The 14,105-nt window shown below is 42.5% G+C and overlaps 1 protein-coding gene across 8 annotated transcripts in view; it reads left to right on the top strand.

The window, feature by feature from the left end:
- Window positions 1–14,105, top strand: part of CDC7 (cell division cycle 7) — a 39,281-nt gene that overhangs the window by 16,197 nt on the left and 8,979 nt on the right. The window contains exons 1-6 of one of the 8 annotated variants that reach the window (XM_082052785.1): window positions 5,055–5,136; window positions 7,957–8,105; window positions 10,715–10,801; window positions 12,695–12,830; window positions 13,457–13,550; window positions 13,632–13,774. In XM_082052785.1, coding sequence (XP_081908911.1) covers window positions 8,012–8,105; window positions 10,715–10,801; window positions 12,695–12,830; window positions 13,457–13,550; window positions 13,632–13,774 — 554 coding nt within the window. In that variant the 5' untranslated portion in view covers window positions 5,055–5,136; window positions 7,957–8,011. Of the gene's footprint in view, window positions 1–5,054; window positions 5,151–5,366; window positions 5,734–5,778; window positions 6,068–7,956; window positions 8,106–10,714; window positions 10,802–12,694; window positions 12,831–13,456; window positions 13,551–13,631; window positions 13,775–14,105 lie in introns of those variants that run through there. The other 7 variants (XM_082052779.1, XM_082052780.1, XM_082052782.1 and 4 more) reach the window with 7 other exon arrangements.

Raw genomic sequence — 14,105 nt, 5'->3', positions numbered from 1 at the left:
CCATAAGATGCCAGTTTTCCCCTTGGTTATGTGGGTACCAGTTTGGCCAAGCCCAGTATTCCTGTTAGGTTCCAAACAATCCCAAAAGCTATAGCATATATAAGAACATTTGAATTATTTTAAATGGGTCATTGCTGGTGAGGAAAGCTTTGATTTTATCTATTTTAATTTTGTCTAAAGGCTGAGAAAGTCTGTGAAGCACAACCCCAGACCAGCTATCTCACTTTGCTTTTGGCTGTAGTCTCAATTGTCTGCTGAGCCGAGCCCTCAGCAGCCGGCAGCGTTTGACTGTGGAAGGACCGGATTTGGGTAGAGAGAGCTGAGTGGGATGAAGCGCATTCTCCTGGGGGCAAATACAGCACAGGCTGGGAACACAGCTTCAGAAACTGCTCCTGAGCTGTGGAGCAGCCGGGGATCCGAGCTGGGTGCTGTCTTCTCACCAGTACCTGCCACGGATGTTTTTCTGGCCACAGCGCTGCACAAGTGGGACAGGAGAGTCAGTCACACACGGAACAGGCGTACAGGGAAAGGAAAACCAGATCTGGGGTGCTTGGAGGAAGGTAATTATTGATAGGGATTTTGGAGAGTTTATAAAGTATAGAAATTTATTTATGAAGTCTTGAAAAGAGGGACTGTGGATGTATATAGTCTGATCTCCTGAACATTACAGGCAACTGTGTTTAACCCTGAACTGAGCCTGCTGTTCTCAAACACAACATAGCTTGTTTCTGGCCAGCCTGTACGAAGGCATTGAGTCTCAATCTGGAGACATCAAGAGCCAAGGAATCAACCACAGCCCTTAACTGTTTGTTCCAAGGATTATTTATTGTCAGTGGTACTGAATTAGGTACTGAAGACTACACTAATTTACTTGATCCCAGCTTCTAGGCATTATTTCTCCTTATTTCACTCTTCGGTAAGTTCAAGTGACCCTTATATTTGATATTTTTTCCTACGCATATATTTATAAAGTGTTATCAACTCACCTTTCAATCTTTTTTATCCAGTGGATAAGTTAGAATTTCTAGTTCTTCAATCAGGTCATTTTCTCTGGCTTCAGATGATTTTGTAGCTCTTCTCTATGCTCGTGTTTTTTTGGTGTCCATCTTGCAATATGAGCATCAGAACTGTGCACACTGTGCCGTAATCACCCTTTGCCATTTGCACGCAGAGGTAAAAACTGCCACCATTAATGTGCACTCTAAGTCAAGGTTTGCACTAACCCTTTTTTGCTACAGTAAACTCATCAGTCGACCCATCAGTCCTTTTCAAACTTTTCCATTCTGTAGGAAAGCCTACATTTCTTATTCTTAGGTATATGTCTTCTATTGATTTTATTAAAACATACTTTGTTTGAACAAGACACCGTTTATAAAAGGTCAAGAATTCCTCTGCATCTTTGCCTGAGGTCATTTTTATATCTATTTTTAGCTCCCTTTAAATAGGCTGTAGAGGCTGGCATATTTTCTGACACTGCAATAATTCTTGAAATTTCAGATATAACCAATAGAAGATACTGGCAGACACAGACACTGACACGTTTGAGTCATTGTTCTGGGGCTGCGCAGCATTGGGAAAGGCTCATTTGCATGTGAGAGCAAAGCTGGCAATCTCAGCTTTCCTGTAAAATGGTTAAGGTACAGAAATGGAAAATGAAAAACAGAAAAAAGGACTGTAGTCCCATGGTTTTCAAATCAATCTCTTCATGTTAGTGCAAGACTCCTGAGTCCTGAATGATTGAATTTGACAGTATTCCTAAAGGGCACAATAGCATGAAGAGATTTGTCTCAATCTAGTGCTAAAGAGAGACAGTTTTGCCATAGAATCACATTGCCTAACAAAAAGAGGAATTAGAAGTTGGAAAGCATGTGGCATTTAGGCTAATGAAAACTGAGTAATACATTTAACAGTCTATATGATAGTTAAAACTGAATTTAGTATATATGTGTATATGTATATATATTTATTACTGCTAGGGAACGTGCCTCTCTTATTTGCTCTTTTCTAAGTTGTTTCTGATTTCTAATTCTAAGTTTCTAATTTATGAGCAGATGATCTTGACAGCAGGGGGATGTAAGGATCTCCTACCTCTGTTTGTGCTGGATACGTTCATCAACTATCTTCCTGGATCTTGCTTATCTCTTTTTCCAAGGCTGGAGGACAGTACAAATGCAGGGAGACTTCTACTACTTTAATTGACCCGGGAAGAGATTAGTAGACGTGCCCTAGTGTCAGCATGGGTTCTTCTACATCTGTTAGCAGATACAAGAAGTTGGATTCAGCTACGGATTCTGTCAGGGGTGGATGCGATCGCACAGCAATGTTCGTATCCCTTCTCAGCGAGCTCCCAGAGCTGGGCTTTGTCAGCCGTAAGGAATGTTCTGCATGGGCCTGGCTTGTCTTTTGACTTCTCATCCTTCAGATCCAACCTAGAGGTAAAGCCACAGGAGAAGACAGTGCAGCAGTTTGTCTTGCAGAGCATTAGATGTGCTGCTTTGTTTGTCATATTCAGTTGCTGCAGTTTGTTTTCTTTCCTTCTGAGAAGTTCCTACCTGGGTCCATTGTTAGAACGGGAAGATCGCTGTTGAATGAGCAGATGGAGCTTTCTCTGCCCCACCAACGAAGGGGTTTCTGCTTACCCAAGCCAACAGAGGGGTGTCTCATGCAGAAGCTGTGCCTTCAACTGCTCTACAGTCATTCTGAATAAAGCAAAAATAAGATAGAGATACTTAAGCAAGTACAGAGGAAACAAAGTGGAAACGGTGCTCATAATCTGTCACTCTGCTGTGAAGATGTACATGAAGAAATGCTCTGATGAAGAGGTGACTTTTGAGAAGATATTCGTATGAGGAGAGTCAGCCAATTTGACTGAACTTCCTCCTTAAACAGAGGAGAAACAAGAAGGTAAAAGCCTTTTTTAAAGAGATAAGTGAGGGCGAGTGTCGAGGCTGGTATTTTTGGCAGGCTATAACGAGTATGACAATAAAATGAGAGACAATATTAGATTATATTACAGGTGCAGTTATGCTTGTGAGAACAAATAAAGGTAAATTTGACATGATGGAGAACTAGAATCACCAGGAAGACAGCACAAAAGAGCAGAACACATTTGGATCAATAGGAAAGGAGGAAATGGAGACAAGTGATCAAGGTAGATAAATGACCTCGGTCTAAATGAAAATTATTTTAGATGTTAGAACCAATATACATTGAGATATTGCAGGGAAAGAAACCACAGCTAGACAGGGTCTAGATCAGAAGATATAATGAAACCGATTTCTCACTGTGTATGAATGCAGCCGAAGTGCTGGGGAGAAGGGAGGGTGGATCTGACTGACAGAAATGCCAGCAGTGGGAGCTGTACAGGGACGGTGACAAGTCAGTGTCCTACATGATGACGGCTCCAAGGCAGGGAGGCCAAGGCTGGCTGAAACCCTGAGCTGGCCAGGAGGCAGCTGAGTTAAATATGCAACTTATAAATAATTACCAGCTATTTTGCAAGTATTAGTTTGAAAAAATAATCAGTGGTTCAATTCCATATGCAGCGATGGCTGCAGGTAAGATTGTCCCAAGAGGTTAATTTAGAATGACGGTGCCTGTCATTAGCACTGGGACAAGCCTGTGCTCATTAATGTTTATGCTGCCCTTCCAACTTCTGTAAGATTACATGGATAAAAGAAGATAATTTGGCCTTCATTATTTTGTCATTATCTCTCATTTAATTAAGTTTTTCTATAATCTGCTTTTAAATACTGTCACCCTTAACTGAAATTGTTGAGAGTTAGCATACGTAATTTAGCAAAATTTCAAGCTGCTGCACCAAAGCAGCTCAGCAAGTTCACAGAATCACAGAACATTAGGGATTGGAAGGGACCTCAAAAGATCATCTAGTCCAGTCTGCTACCAGAGCAGGAACGTAATAGGAGACTACACAAGTTAGCAAAAGTGGGGGAACCTCCTTCTGCTTTTAAGCCTTTTGTTAACCTAAGAGCAGCTTATTATAAGGTAATACGCAAGTTAGACATTTCCTTGGGAACTTTGGCAATTGCAGGCATGGTTGTTATTGAACAAGGGGTGTAGTTGGGTATCTCTGCATGAAGTATTATGGTTCATAATCTAGCAAACAAGAGACCTGTGTGTTATCCAATGCAGGAGAGCTAGTCTTTAACAAGGAGCAATATTTTTTTTAATGTAAAGAAATAATGACCAAAATGGATGGAAAACGAAAGTGCTAAATTATTTACATACATGCAATTGCATTGGCTTCAGTAAAATCCCACAACTTCAAACAACAGCAAAACATAATTCCAATAAAGAGCCTCTTTTCCTCGTCCTGCTCATTGTCAGTCAGTGGCTACAGTGCAGATCAGAATCAAGAGGCGGGTTTTTAATTTTTAATCTGTGCAATCCCTTTTGTTTCATAGTCAGACAATAAGACAAAGCAGCGAGCCAAGTTCTGCTTTCCACCAACACTGGTGTGAGTGGAGAGCAGCTTCATGGACCCTCCACTATTTAATTTATAGCAGAGCTGATGAGAACAAGGTCTTATCCAGGGATTTGTAATTATTTCGCAATAATCACGCGTAGAAAAGACAGCTTCCAAGGGCTGAATGTTGCCGTACAGAGCACGAACGTCCCGCACAGCTCCAGCCCTGGGCGCGCCGGGCCCGCACGGCTCCGAGTTACGGGACGCACCGGCCGCGGCCCCGCAGGCTCCTGCCAGGGCGGGCACGGCGGGGCGGCCCCGAGGAACCGCTCACCGCCCGCACAGCGCTGGCTGATCGCGGATCCCTCGTTCCCCACCACACGATGTCCATTACAAGCCCCAGGCAGCAAGACCCTCGGCCCGGGCCGGCCCCGGCCCCCGCGCTGTGTCCGCAGCTCCGCGACCCGGGCCGGCCCCGCGGCCCGCACAGGCCCGAGCCCGCCGGGCCCCCTGTCGCCCCGCGCGCGCCGCCGGCCGCCGCTCTGGGCGGGCCTCTCCGCCGGCCGGCCAATAGCAGCACGCCTTCCTCCGGGCGGCAGTCCCATTGGTCGGGGCGGTGGCTTCCGTCGAGGGCCGGGATTGGCCGCGGAGGCGCGGTCGGCGAAAGGCGGCAGCAGGCAAAACTCCGGCGCGTCGCGGCGTCCGCGTGAGTGAGTCCCCCCGAGTGAGCCCCCCGAGTGAGTCCCCCCGCGGCCCCCGGCCCCGCCCGCCCCCGTACCCGCACTCGGTGATCTGCGGCCATGGCGGCCCGAGGGCCCCGGCACCGCGTGGCCCCACCGCGGGGACGGGCCGGACCCGACCCGACTCGGCGCGGCCTGCTCGTCCCGGGGGAGATCCCGCTCTTTTCCTCCCGCCTCAGTCGCGGCTGATCCCCGCGGGGCCGGTCGGAGCGGCGGCTGCTCGCGGGACGGCGAAGTGTCTCTTTCCTCCCGGCGGCTGCGGCCGCCCGGGGATCCCCGCGGGACAGCGCCTCGCGCGCGCCCGGCCCCGCCGCTCGTGTGCGGCTCCCGCGCGCTGCGGCTGCAGCTGGAGCGCAGCTGGGGGCGCGCGCTGGGCCGGGCCGCACGGCGGGGTGTCCGGCAGCGCCAACCGCCGCTCCGCCGCGTGAGTCCGCTGCCCGCCCGGGACCGCGGGTTCGCCGGGTGTCCGTCGGAAACAGCAGCTCGCTGCAGACTCGATCCCGCCACACCGGCTTTTCATAAGTGTATGGGAACGTAGCGCCAGATCGGCGGGGAGGTTGGTTAAATGTAAATACGCTCAAGTGACTTGCACCTGTCTGTAGAAAAGGCGCACACATCACACCAATGGTTTTACTTACCTTATGTGCTTGATGAGTAGAACCTCTGTGTTAGACAACGTAGGCCTGTGAGAAACTCCAGGCACCTTACCACTGTGTCTGAGATTCCTGCTTTGTTGTGAGAAAGAGCAGGAGGCTGCGTCTGCCTGAAGCCTTGAAATACAGGCGAGCTCAGCAGGCCCAGGGATCTTCCAGCAGGGCTGAACTGACCAGCGCCTGTGTCCCCGCTGGTGTCACCTCTGCTGGGAGCTCAGGTGCGGCTTCGGAGATCCCCCAGTACAGAGGTAACTAAAATAAAACGTGCTCTTTGCAATGCATTCGTGGCCTCTGGCTCTTCTTGTGACGTGCCTGCGTATGTGTACACAGTAAGTGACAAAGTAGAGATATGAATACCGACTTTTATTTTTGACATGCTGAGGTCTTTCCAGGTAAGTTGCCATTTAAAGGAGCTTTGCATTTCTGTGGCAGCAGTCTGTTCCTGATAGCAGTGTGGCTTTAGCCGAGGACTCAGCAGCACTATCACTAATTTTTGTATGCAAGGTTCACATATCTGACTTGGAAGACCCTGAACCCATGTGGTCTGTTTGAATCTGTCGCTGTGTTGTGTTTTGGCTTTATTTTTTCTTATCTTGATAGTTTGGAGAACATATTTTTACCTGAAGATGCAGTTTAACTGCAAAAAAGTTCTTTGAGCTGAAACTTTGGATCAGATTTGTCCTCTTAATTTATTTTTTCTCTCTTGTGGTGTCTTTTGAGTGTTTTTTAACGTAAAAACTAAGTATCTGACAATCAAACTTTGTCTGATGTTCCATTTTATAACTGTTAAGCTCACTTCCAAATTAGTTAACAATTTCTTAATATACTCAGGTATTTGGGGCATTTGGTTCTGCAGACAGTAGCTTGTGCGTTTAACCTGAATGGAGATGACACCTTGAGTTACTGAGCCCCTTTCAGCCTCCTCTTGGCCTGCGAGCCATCGACATGTTCCCATGGTGGTTTGTGGGCAGACAGAAACGTTCATTTTCTTTTTCCAACCGTGTTGTTTGTGACCAGCATTGAGCTGGGGCTGGCGCGGGGCGGGATCAGAGCAAGCAGGCTGTGGTGAGCCAGGGGCGTCTCTATTAATTTGCACACTTTATTCTGCTAATGAGGCCGTGCTGTGCCAGGTTTGGAACAGGCCTGTCTGCTACCAGCGGGCGTGTCTGCCTGTGAGAGAGGAGAAAAATGTCTTATCTCATTCCATTCGTTTCCAAGTCCTGCTTTCCAGCAAAGCTCCATCAAAAACAGCAGCCATTGCCTGTCCCCATTCTGTTGCATGACAACGACAGACTAAAGGTAGCTCGAATTCTTTAGGGGCAAAACATATTTCTAGCTCCGTAGCTGAACCAGATGAATCATTTAATTTGAAGTTTTTCAGAATGTATTTTCCCCATGTAGAAAAGTTCAGCCAGAACTTTGAAGGTTTGTCACAGTTAGAAGCAAGGGAGATCTTTGGAAGCAGTGTTGGGCAGCTGTGAGAGGTGGTGCTTCCAGGCTGGCCGGCCACCCGCTATCCTGCCCTGCAGTTCTCTGCCCTTCTTTTCCTCATGAAATAGGATTATCAGGGTTTTTTTGATTGTACACTTTATGAATTCACAATCCTATTTACATTGTTTCCAAGGTTTGGGAAGAAGCACTTCAAAATAAGTGTGTGCTATTATTTCTTGTTGTGGGGAGGGCAACAAATAATTATGCCTTTTGTTGATCTTATCTAGAAGGCAGAGAAATCTCTTACGTTGAGAAGACATTTTTTCCTCTGGTAATTTCTTTCAGGTTTTCTGTCTTTGTATGGGTGTTGCAGTATGCGGTGCAGCTATTCTGTGTGCATCAGTGCCTTGCCTTTCACAGCAAACTTCAGGGAAAAGAGAACGCTTTAATGTGAATCAGGAAACACACGAGAGAGGAAAGAAAATCACTCGTGTCTAAGCTTATCCTGCAGTTCTCCTTCCCTTCCCCCCCTTTTTTCCTCTCACTAGAGACAGAAGGGGTTTACTGGTTTAGTTCTTTCTGGGATGATGGGTGATGCTTTGTTGTTTTAGGTAGCATAGGGGAGTTCTCCAGACCCCCTAAATCTCATCTCAGGAACAGAGTGCAAGGCCAGGAAGTGTCTCACCAGATATCCTTGCTCCCCCAGGTGCCCAGGAGTGGTCCTCAAAGTCTTGGATTTTGTACTTCGGGTTTGTTTTGTGATGGAGACCGTGTTGAGGCCTCACTGCGATGAGCAGCACCCTCACCAGGCTGCAGACGTCCATGGGAAGCAGGAGCAGAACAGCAAGCTCTCCGGTATGTGCTAAATGGGGATTGGTCTCAGTACACAGTCGTGCCTGGGAGGTGCAGGCTTTCAGCGCTCCAACAGCAGGGAATTTTGTCCAGGCAGGAACCCGAATTCAGTGTCAGACAAAACGGCGCATTTGACAGATTCGTTAGCAGTTACGGAGAGAGCTTTTCATCGTTGTTAGTGTGGACCTCAGGACTCTGAGACTGGTGGCACAATGGTAAGGGAAATAGAAATCTACTGCTTTCTAAAGACTTAAAAGATGTGCCTTTTGAGTCCTTGTTAGGAGTCTTGGTCTTTGCCAGATTCAAGTATTTTTTTGTAACAAAGCAACTTTACTGGAGGAATTCCAGCCCAAATTTGATGTTGTAAGTTACTGTCAGTATATTTTTTTCTTAGTAAAAACTGAAGCTTAAGCAACTTTCATCAGAAGTCAGACTAAAATGCAAGCATTGGAACAAACTTTATTTGGAACAAGTTAGATAGCAAACTAGTTCTGAACAACATTGTTCTAATAGAGCCTGTTAGAAATATATCACTGTTGAAAACTATTTTCTAGCTCCGCCCTGTGGCTACTGACCTCTTGGGACGAAGTTTGTGTAGTGTGCTTCAGAACCCAGTAACAGGATTATCTCCCCTGTGTGTCTGAATGATGCAATAACATTTTGCTGTTAAGTTCTCTATAGTTCCGTTACGTGGTTTCATCTTTTATTGTCTTTGAGTGTTCCTGGGGAAGATGTCACAAACATCAGCCTTTCCCCCTTCCTGTATTCTCTTGAATGCCTTACATTTGTTATGTAATACGTGAGTATTTGTGTCAAAAGTTGAAATTACTGTGCAAACTAACTGGAAATACCACTTTTTAAACTATAAAGCTTTTTATCAGCAATTCTTTTTAGTGATAAAGCAACAAGAACTACAGCAATAAGAGCAAAATTTCTGAGCATGTGGGCAACATGAATGCTGTCGATTCAAAAAAAGTTCCATAGTAACTTCTTGAATTTTTAAGGTTATTTTCAACAGGATTTTTTACTATATTGACAGTAAAATGTAGTGATCTGTCAGACTTTCAATTTTCTGTTTTTCAGGGTGTTTAACTTAATCTGTTTCTGTAAAATTGGGGAATGAGCAGAATAACTGTACAGTTGACCCGTCTTCCTTTGCCTTTTCCTAAGGGATTATTAGACACAGGGTCCTGCACGCTGTGACTGTTAGTACCAGTCTGGTCATTTTTACCCTAGAATATTTTTGAAGTATGATTCCTATCAGAACTGATTAACCTTTTACCTGTATTTGTTGACCAAAACAGTATCTTAAATGAATGTAAGTGGTTTTGGTGTGTAGCATTGGGTTTTTTTTTTTCATTCCTGAAATATCTCCCCTGAAATTACTTAAATCAAAATAACTTGGAGGCAGAGGGAACAACTTCAAGGAAAAAAAAATAGGTAAATGGATAGCAAGAGAGGCACCAGGCTTCAGGTCTCAAAAGTATTTTTAGTATGTTGGTTTTTATAAATTTTTGAAATTAAAAAACTTACAATGGAAAGTTAATTATAACTTGAATTACCAACTAATTTATTGGACTTTTACCAGGAAGAAAGGGTTCTTTAGGCAGACTTCAGATTTTGTTGCTGCATAAAGTAGAGCTAACATAGAAGGCTGGAGATGCATGCTAATCTGTGCTTTGTTTCTTGCATATCAGTGATATTTTGAAAATAATTCTCATTGCTTTTGACTTACTGTTATGGTAAAATATAGTGCATTTTTATGCATGCAGTACAATTTATATATTTATGTTAAATTTAATTTCTTATTTATTTTTTAGGATGGAAAATGTATACATATCTTTTCCTTCCATCTGATTGACTTTCCAAATATCAGTTTGTGCTTACTTCTGTGTAATAAAATATTCTTCACCCCTTCTTTACAGAAATTAGTCACAGCATCTACATCATAGCTTCAAAAAAAGTGAACTCTTATGCAGGGTATAGAGAACACTGAAACTACAAGGATTTGTAAACAGAATGGAAAACTACATAATTTTTGAAATAATACAGTACAACATCCTTGTTGTGCCATCTAGTGATGGCAGCACGAAGTGCAGCAACTTACATGCAGAGCAAACAGGGTGTTTTGTGTTTACTACCTTAAATAACAGTGTGAAAGATTGCATTATTGATCTAAAAAAAACCCCAAATCCTATGTTTTTTATTTGCATCCCATGGATGTGCTCCAGTGTTTACAGAAACAAGTATTATAGTTTTGTCCTTTATGAAACTGACATTTCAAATCTCATTAAAACATTTATCAATGATCTATAAACTGATGTCTCGCTAACCAGAGGCTTTTACCCTCTCAAGAACTGCCAGGTGGCAGATAAGTGGAAAATAGAATAATTAAATGATGCAGCTTATAAGGGAGTATGATGAACATCAACAATAGCAAGTAAGCAGAGGGTAATGGCAGCAGGGGTAGACACCTGCCAGCTGGTTTTTGTCCTCTGTTTCTGTGAATTCACAGTCCTATGAACTGAAGTGTGATTTGTGATCTCAAACATAGATCAAATATTGAATCAAGCTATAAGATTCCTAACTTACTTTCCCCATTCTTTCCACAGCAGGAATAAAAAAAGATATTGAAAAACTTTATGAAGCAGTGCCACAGCTTGTAAATGTGTTCAAAATTAAGGAAAAAATTGGAGAAGGTAAATGTTTTATTTTTGCCTGCTTAGACTTAGATTGCTTTTTGTATTTCTAACTTAAAACATATAAATGCAATTTAAGCCAAATGCCTTTTTAAGTTACTTCTTGGTCTCTGTAGGAATTCTGATATGTTGCTTAGCATAGAGCTGTGCTAATTACGGACATTTTCAAGATATTTTCTTGAAAATCTGGTATATTAAAGCCTTTCAAAAAGACAGCATTCCAGTTTCAGCAACTAAAATTTTGTGAGATAGATCTGAGTAAATAAGTCTTGACATTCTATTCTTTTTCTCTTTTACATGAGAAATCTATTTATATGCAGCTGTGTTTTGATGTACTTAACTGCTGCTCCTTAGCTTGGCTTTGTTTTCACTGAAACCCTGTGGGCAGAACTGGAGGAGGAGACTGAAAGATTACAGCCCTTCAGTTAAAAAAACAACACGCTTTTTTTTTTAAAGACATACAGTATCAAATTTCAGAACATTTGTGTATACCTTGCCTTCAACAGATATTATTGCAGATACCTTTGATAAACAGTAGGCATGACCATAAATAGATTTCTAGATACTTCCAAGCGTGGGATTTCAGCACTGGTTGGAACTTTACTCATTTGATATCTAAAATGCCTTGTGATAGTCCACACTTTTAAAGCAAGATGTTGATGAGAAGCTGGATTGTTTTATGGGTTTTGTGATGGAATACCTGCGATAGCAGGCTGCTTGGCTAAAAGGTTTTGTCTCAGACCACATTCTCCCTCCCCACCCCAAAAAACCAAACCAAAACCAAACCCAGCTCCATTCACCACAGCAATACAAAATTTCCAAACAAAAAATAAAAGGAGTTCAGTCTATCATAAAAAAGATAGTATAATTAAACAAAACCTCTGTTTGTGAATAGTACTCTGGTTTTGCTATTGGGAGCAGACAATGGTTTCAAAAAATACCACTTGCAGTTCTGCAGCATTATGAGAAAACAAGCTTCAACTTAGGATTCTGCGCTGGAGTCGCTTTCATTTTAGAAGTTCTCACTGCCAAAAATAATGTCTTAGGTCAACTTGGTAACCCTTGTTGCTGTTATCAATTCTACTGAATGTGTGGGACTCTAGATTTTTTTTTTTTGACTGTAAGAAGTATTTAGTTTTTGCTGGCATTTTGATGTATGTACACACTTAGAGACTGCTGAACTAGCATGATGCAAACATAATACTTAAAATGTCATCAAAAGTAATTTGTACTGTTTGTTCATATGGAACAGTGGTTCAGTTTGTATGTTCCAATATTTCAGATCATTAGGATAAATTAACCTCCTAAGAGGTATATTTGGAGACCCTTAATTAAATGGGTGGGTAAATATCAGACAGTCTGAATACGCTTCTTTCTCAATGAGTATCACGTTCTGTCTATGCAGTAATGCTCTGGGCAAACAAATAGTAAAGTTACACATCATGTGGGAAGTCTTACTTTACAGATAAGGGAACAGAATTAAGAAAAATGTAGCAATTTCAGAGAGCTTTGAATAGTAAAGGCAGTGCTTTCCAGATTAACATTATATAGCCCACTTACATCGCAGGGAGAGAAGAGTTAGATGTCAGATGAAAGCAAGCTACCGAAACAAGAAAGCAAATCAAAGATAGGAAATTTACATTCAAAGAGCTCTGTGTCCCAGGCAAGTTAGACAGTGTTACATTTGCATTTTTACTGACATAAAAAACTTGTATACAAGATCACCGAATTCAGTAGTAGAAAAAAGGAACTGTGATTTTTATCTCCTAGAATCTGCTTTTGATGTAGTAGCAAGTATACTGCAGGATTGTGAGCAGTTAGATCATTCCTATAAAAATCTGAACTGACTTAATTAAAAATGCTGAAGCCAGTGTTCTTCTCCCTTCTTTACAGGTACTTTTAGTTCTGTTTACTTGGCCACAGCACAACTACAAACAGGACATGAGGAAAAAATGGCTCTGAAACACTTGATTCCAACCAGCCACCCTCTGCGCATTGCTGCTGAACTTCAGTGCCTCACAGTAGCAGGGTACATAACCAAAAAATCATGATTGTTGTGACTAAGCTGCTGCACGTTGTCTTGCTGTTCTGTACTTATTTATTTGGAGTTCCGGCACTTCACTTGCTTTTTTTTTAACTGCAGAAATGTCCATTCTTTTTATCAAGAGCAAATAAGAAATGGAGTGTCTTACCTGTAACAGATGCCTGTTTCTGCTAGTCTCAGTTTGTGGATGGTGCTGTATTTTCCATCTGAGAAGTTCTGTGATGTATCTCTGTGACAACAAAAAATCCAGTTCTGAAATGCTTGGAAAAAATAATCTCTTCATCATAAAACATGGTTTTAGGAATGAATACTTGTTGCTAGAATGTGCTGAATAGCACGTTGTTAAAGCATTTGGTATCATGGAGATTCAGTCCTACATTTAATTGCAGCACAGCTACAAACCATGGCCCTACAAATAATCTGTGGAGCCCTCATTGCAGATTACAGAATTCAAATGGAACATAGCAATGGCAAGCAATAGCAATAGCTACTGACTGCTATCGAAATATAAATTAGATTATAAAATAAAGCCTGACTGAATTTTTTAAGAAATAAAGGAAAAGAAACATCCATCTTCTGGTCTTTATTCAGTGACATTACTTTTCTTCCAGAGGACAAGATAACGTTATGGGAGTTAAATATTGCTTTAGGAAAAACGATCATGTGGTTATTGTTATGCCGTATCTGGAACATGAATCCTTCTTGGTAAGTCCCAGACATTTTATGTGTAGTAAAACTTTTTAATTAAAGCAGTTGTATAATTACAGTATCCAAATAATCTTTCAGGACATTTTGAATTCTCTTTCCTTCGAAGAAGTGAGGGAATACATGTTTAATCTGTTTAAAGCATTGAGGCGCATTCATCACTTCGGTATTGTTCACCGTGACGTCAAGCCCAGTAACTTTCTCTACAACAGGCGGCTAAAAGAGTAAGTCTGACCAGGTGACCATAATGTCATCTTATTTGGGGACATGTGCCTTGGCAGAACAGTCCATTGGGCTTTTGTGGCTTTTGTCCTTCCAGCTGCATAGCATGTGCCTAAGTAGTAATGCTAAAAAGGTTTTTTTTATTTGTAAAACTTTTCTTTCTGTGTTTAGGGGTTTGAGAAGGGAAGGTGTCCGGTTGGACTGGATGATCTTAAAGGTCTTTTCCAACCTAAATGATTCTATGTAGTCAAAGTTTATAGGGGAGGTTTATGTTTTGCTAATCCACAATCTCAAAAATTTGAGAAATACTGGTGCTGTGGAGTTTTTTGCTGT

The sequence above is a fragment of the Streptopelia decaocto genome (genome assembly GCF_964273445.1).
Source record: "Streptopelia decaocto genome assembly, chromosome: 5".
Lineage (NCBI taxonomy): Eukaryota > Metazoa > Chordata > Aves > Columbiformes > Columbidae > Streptopelia > Streptopelia decaocto.
This window is presented reverse-complemented; position numbering and strand designations above follow the sequence as displayed.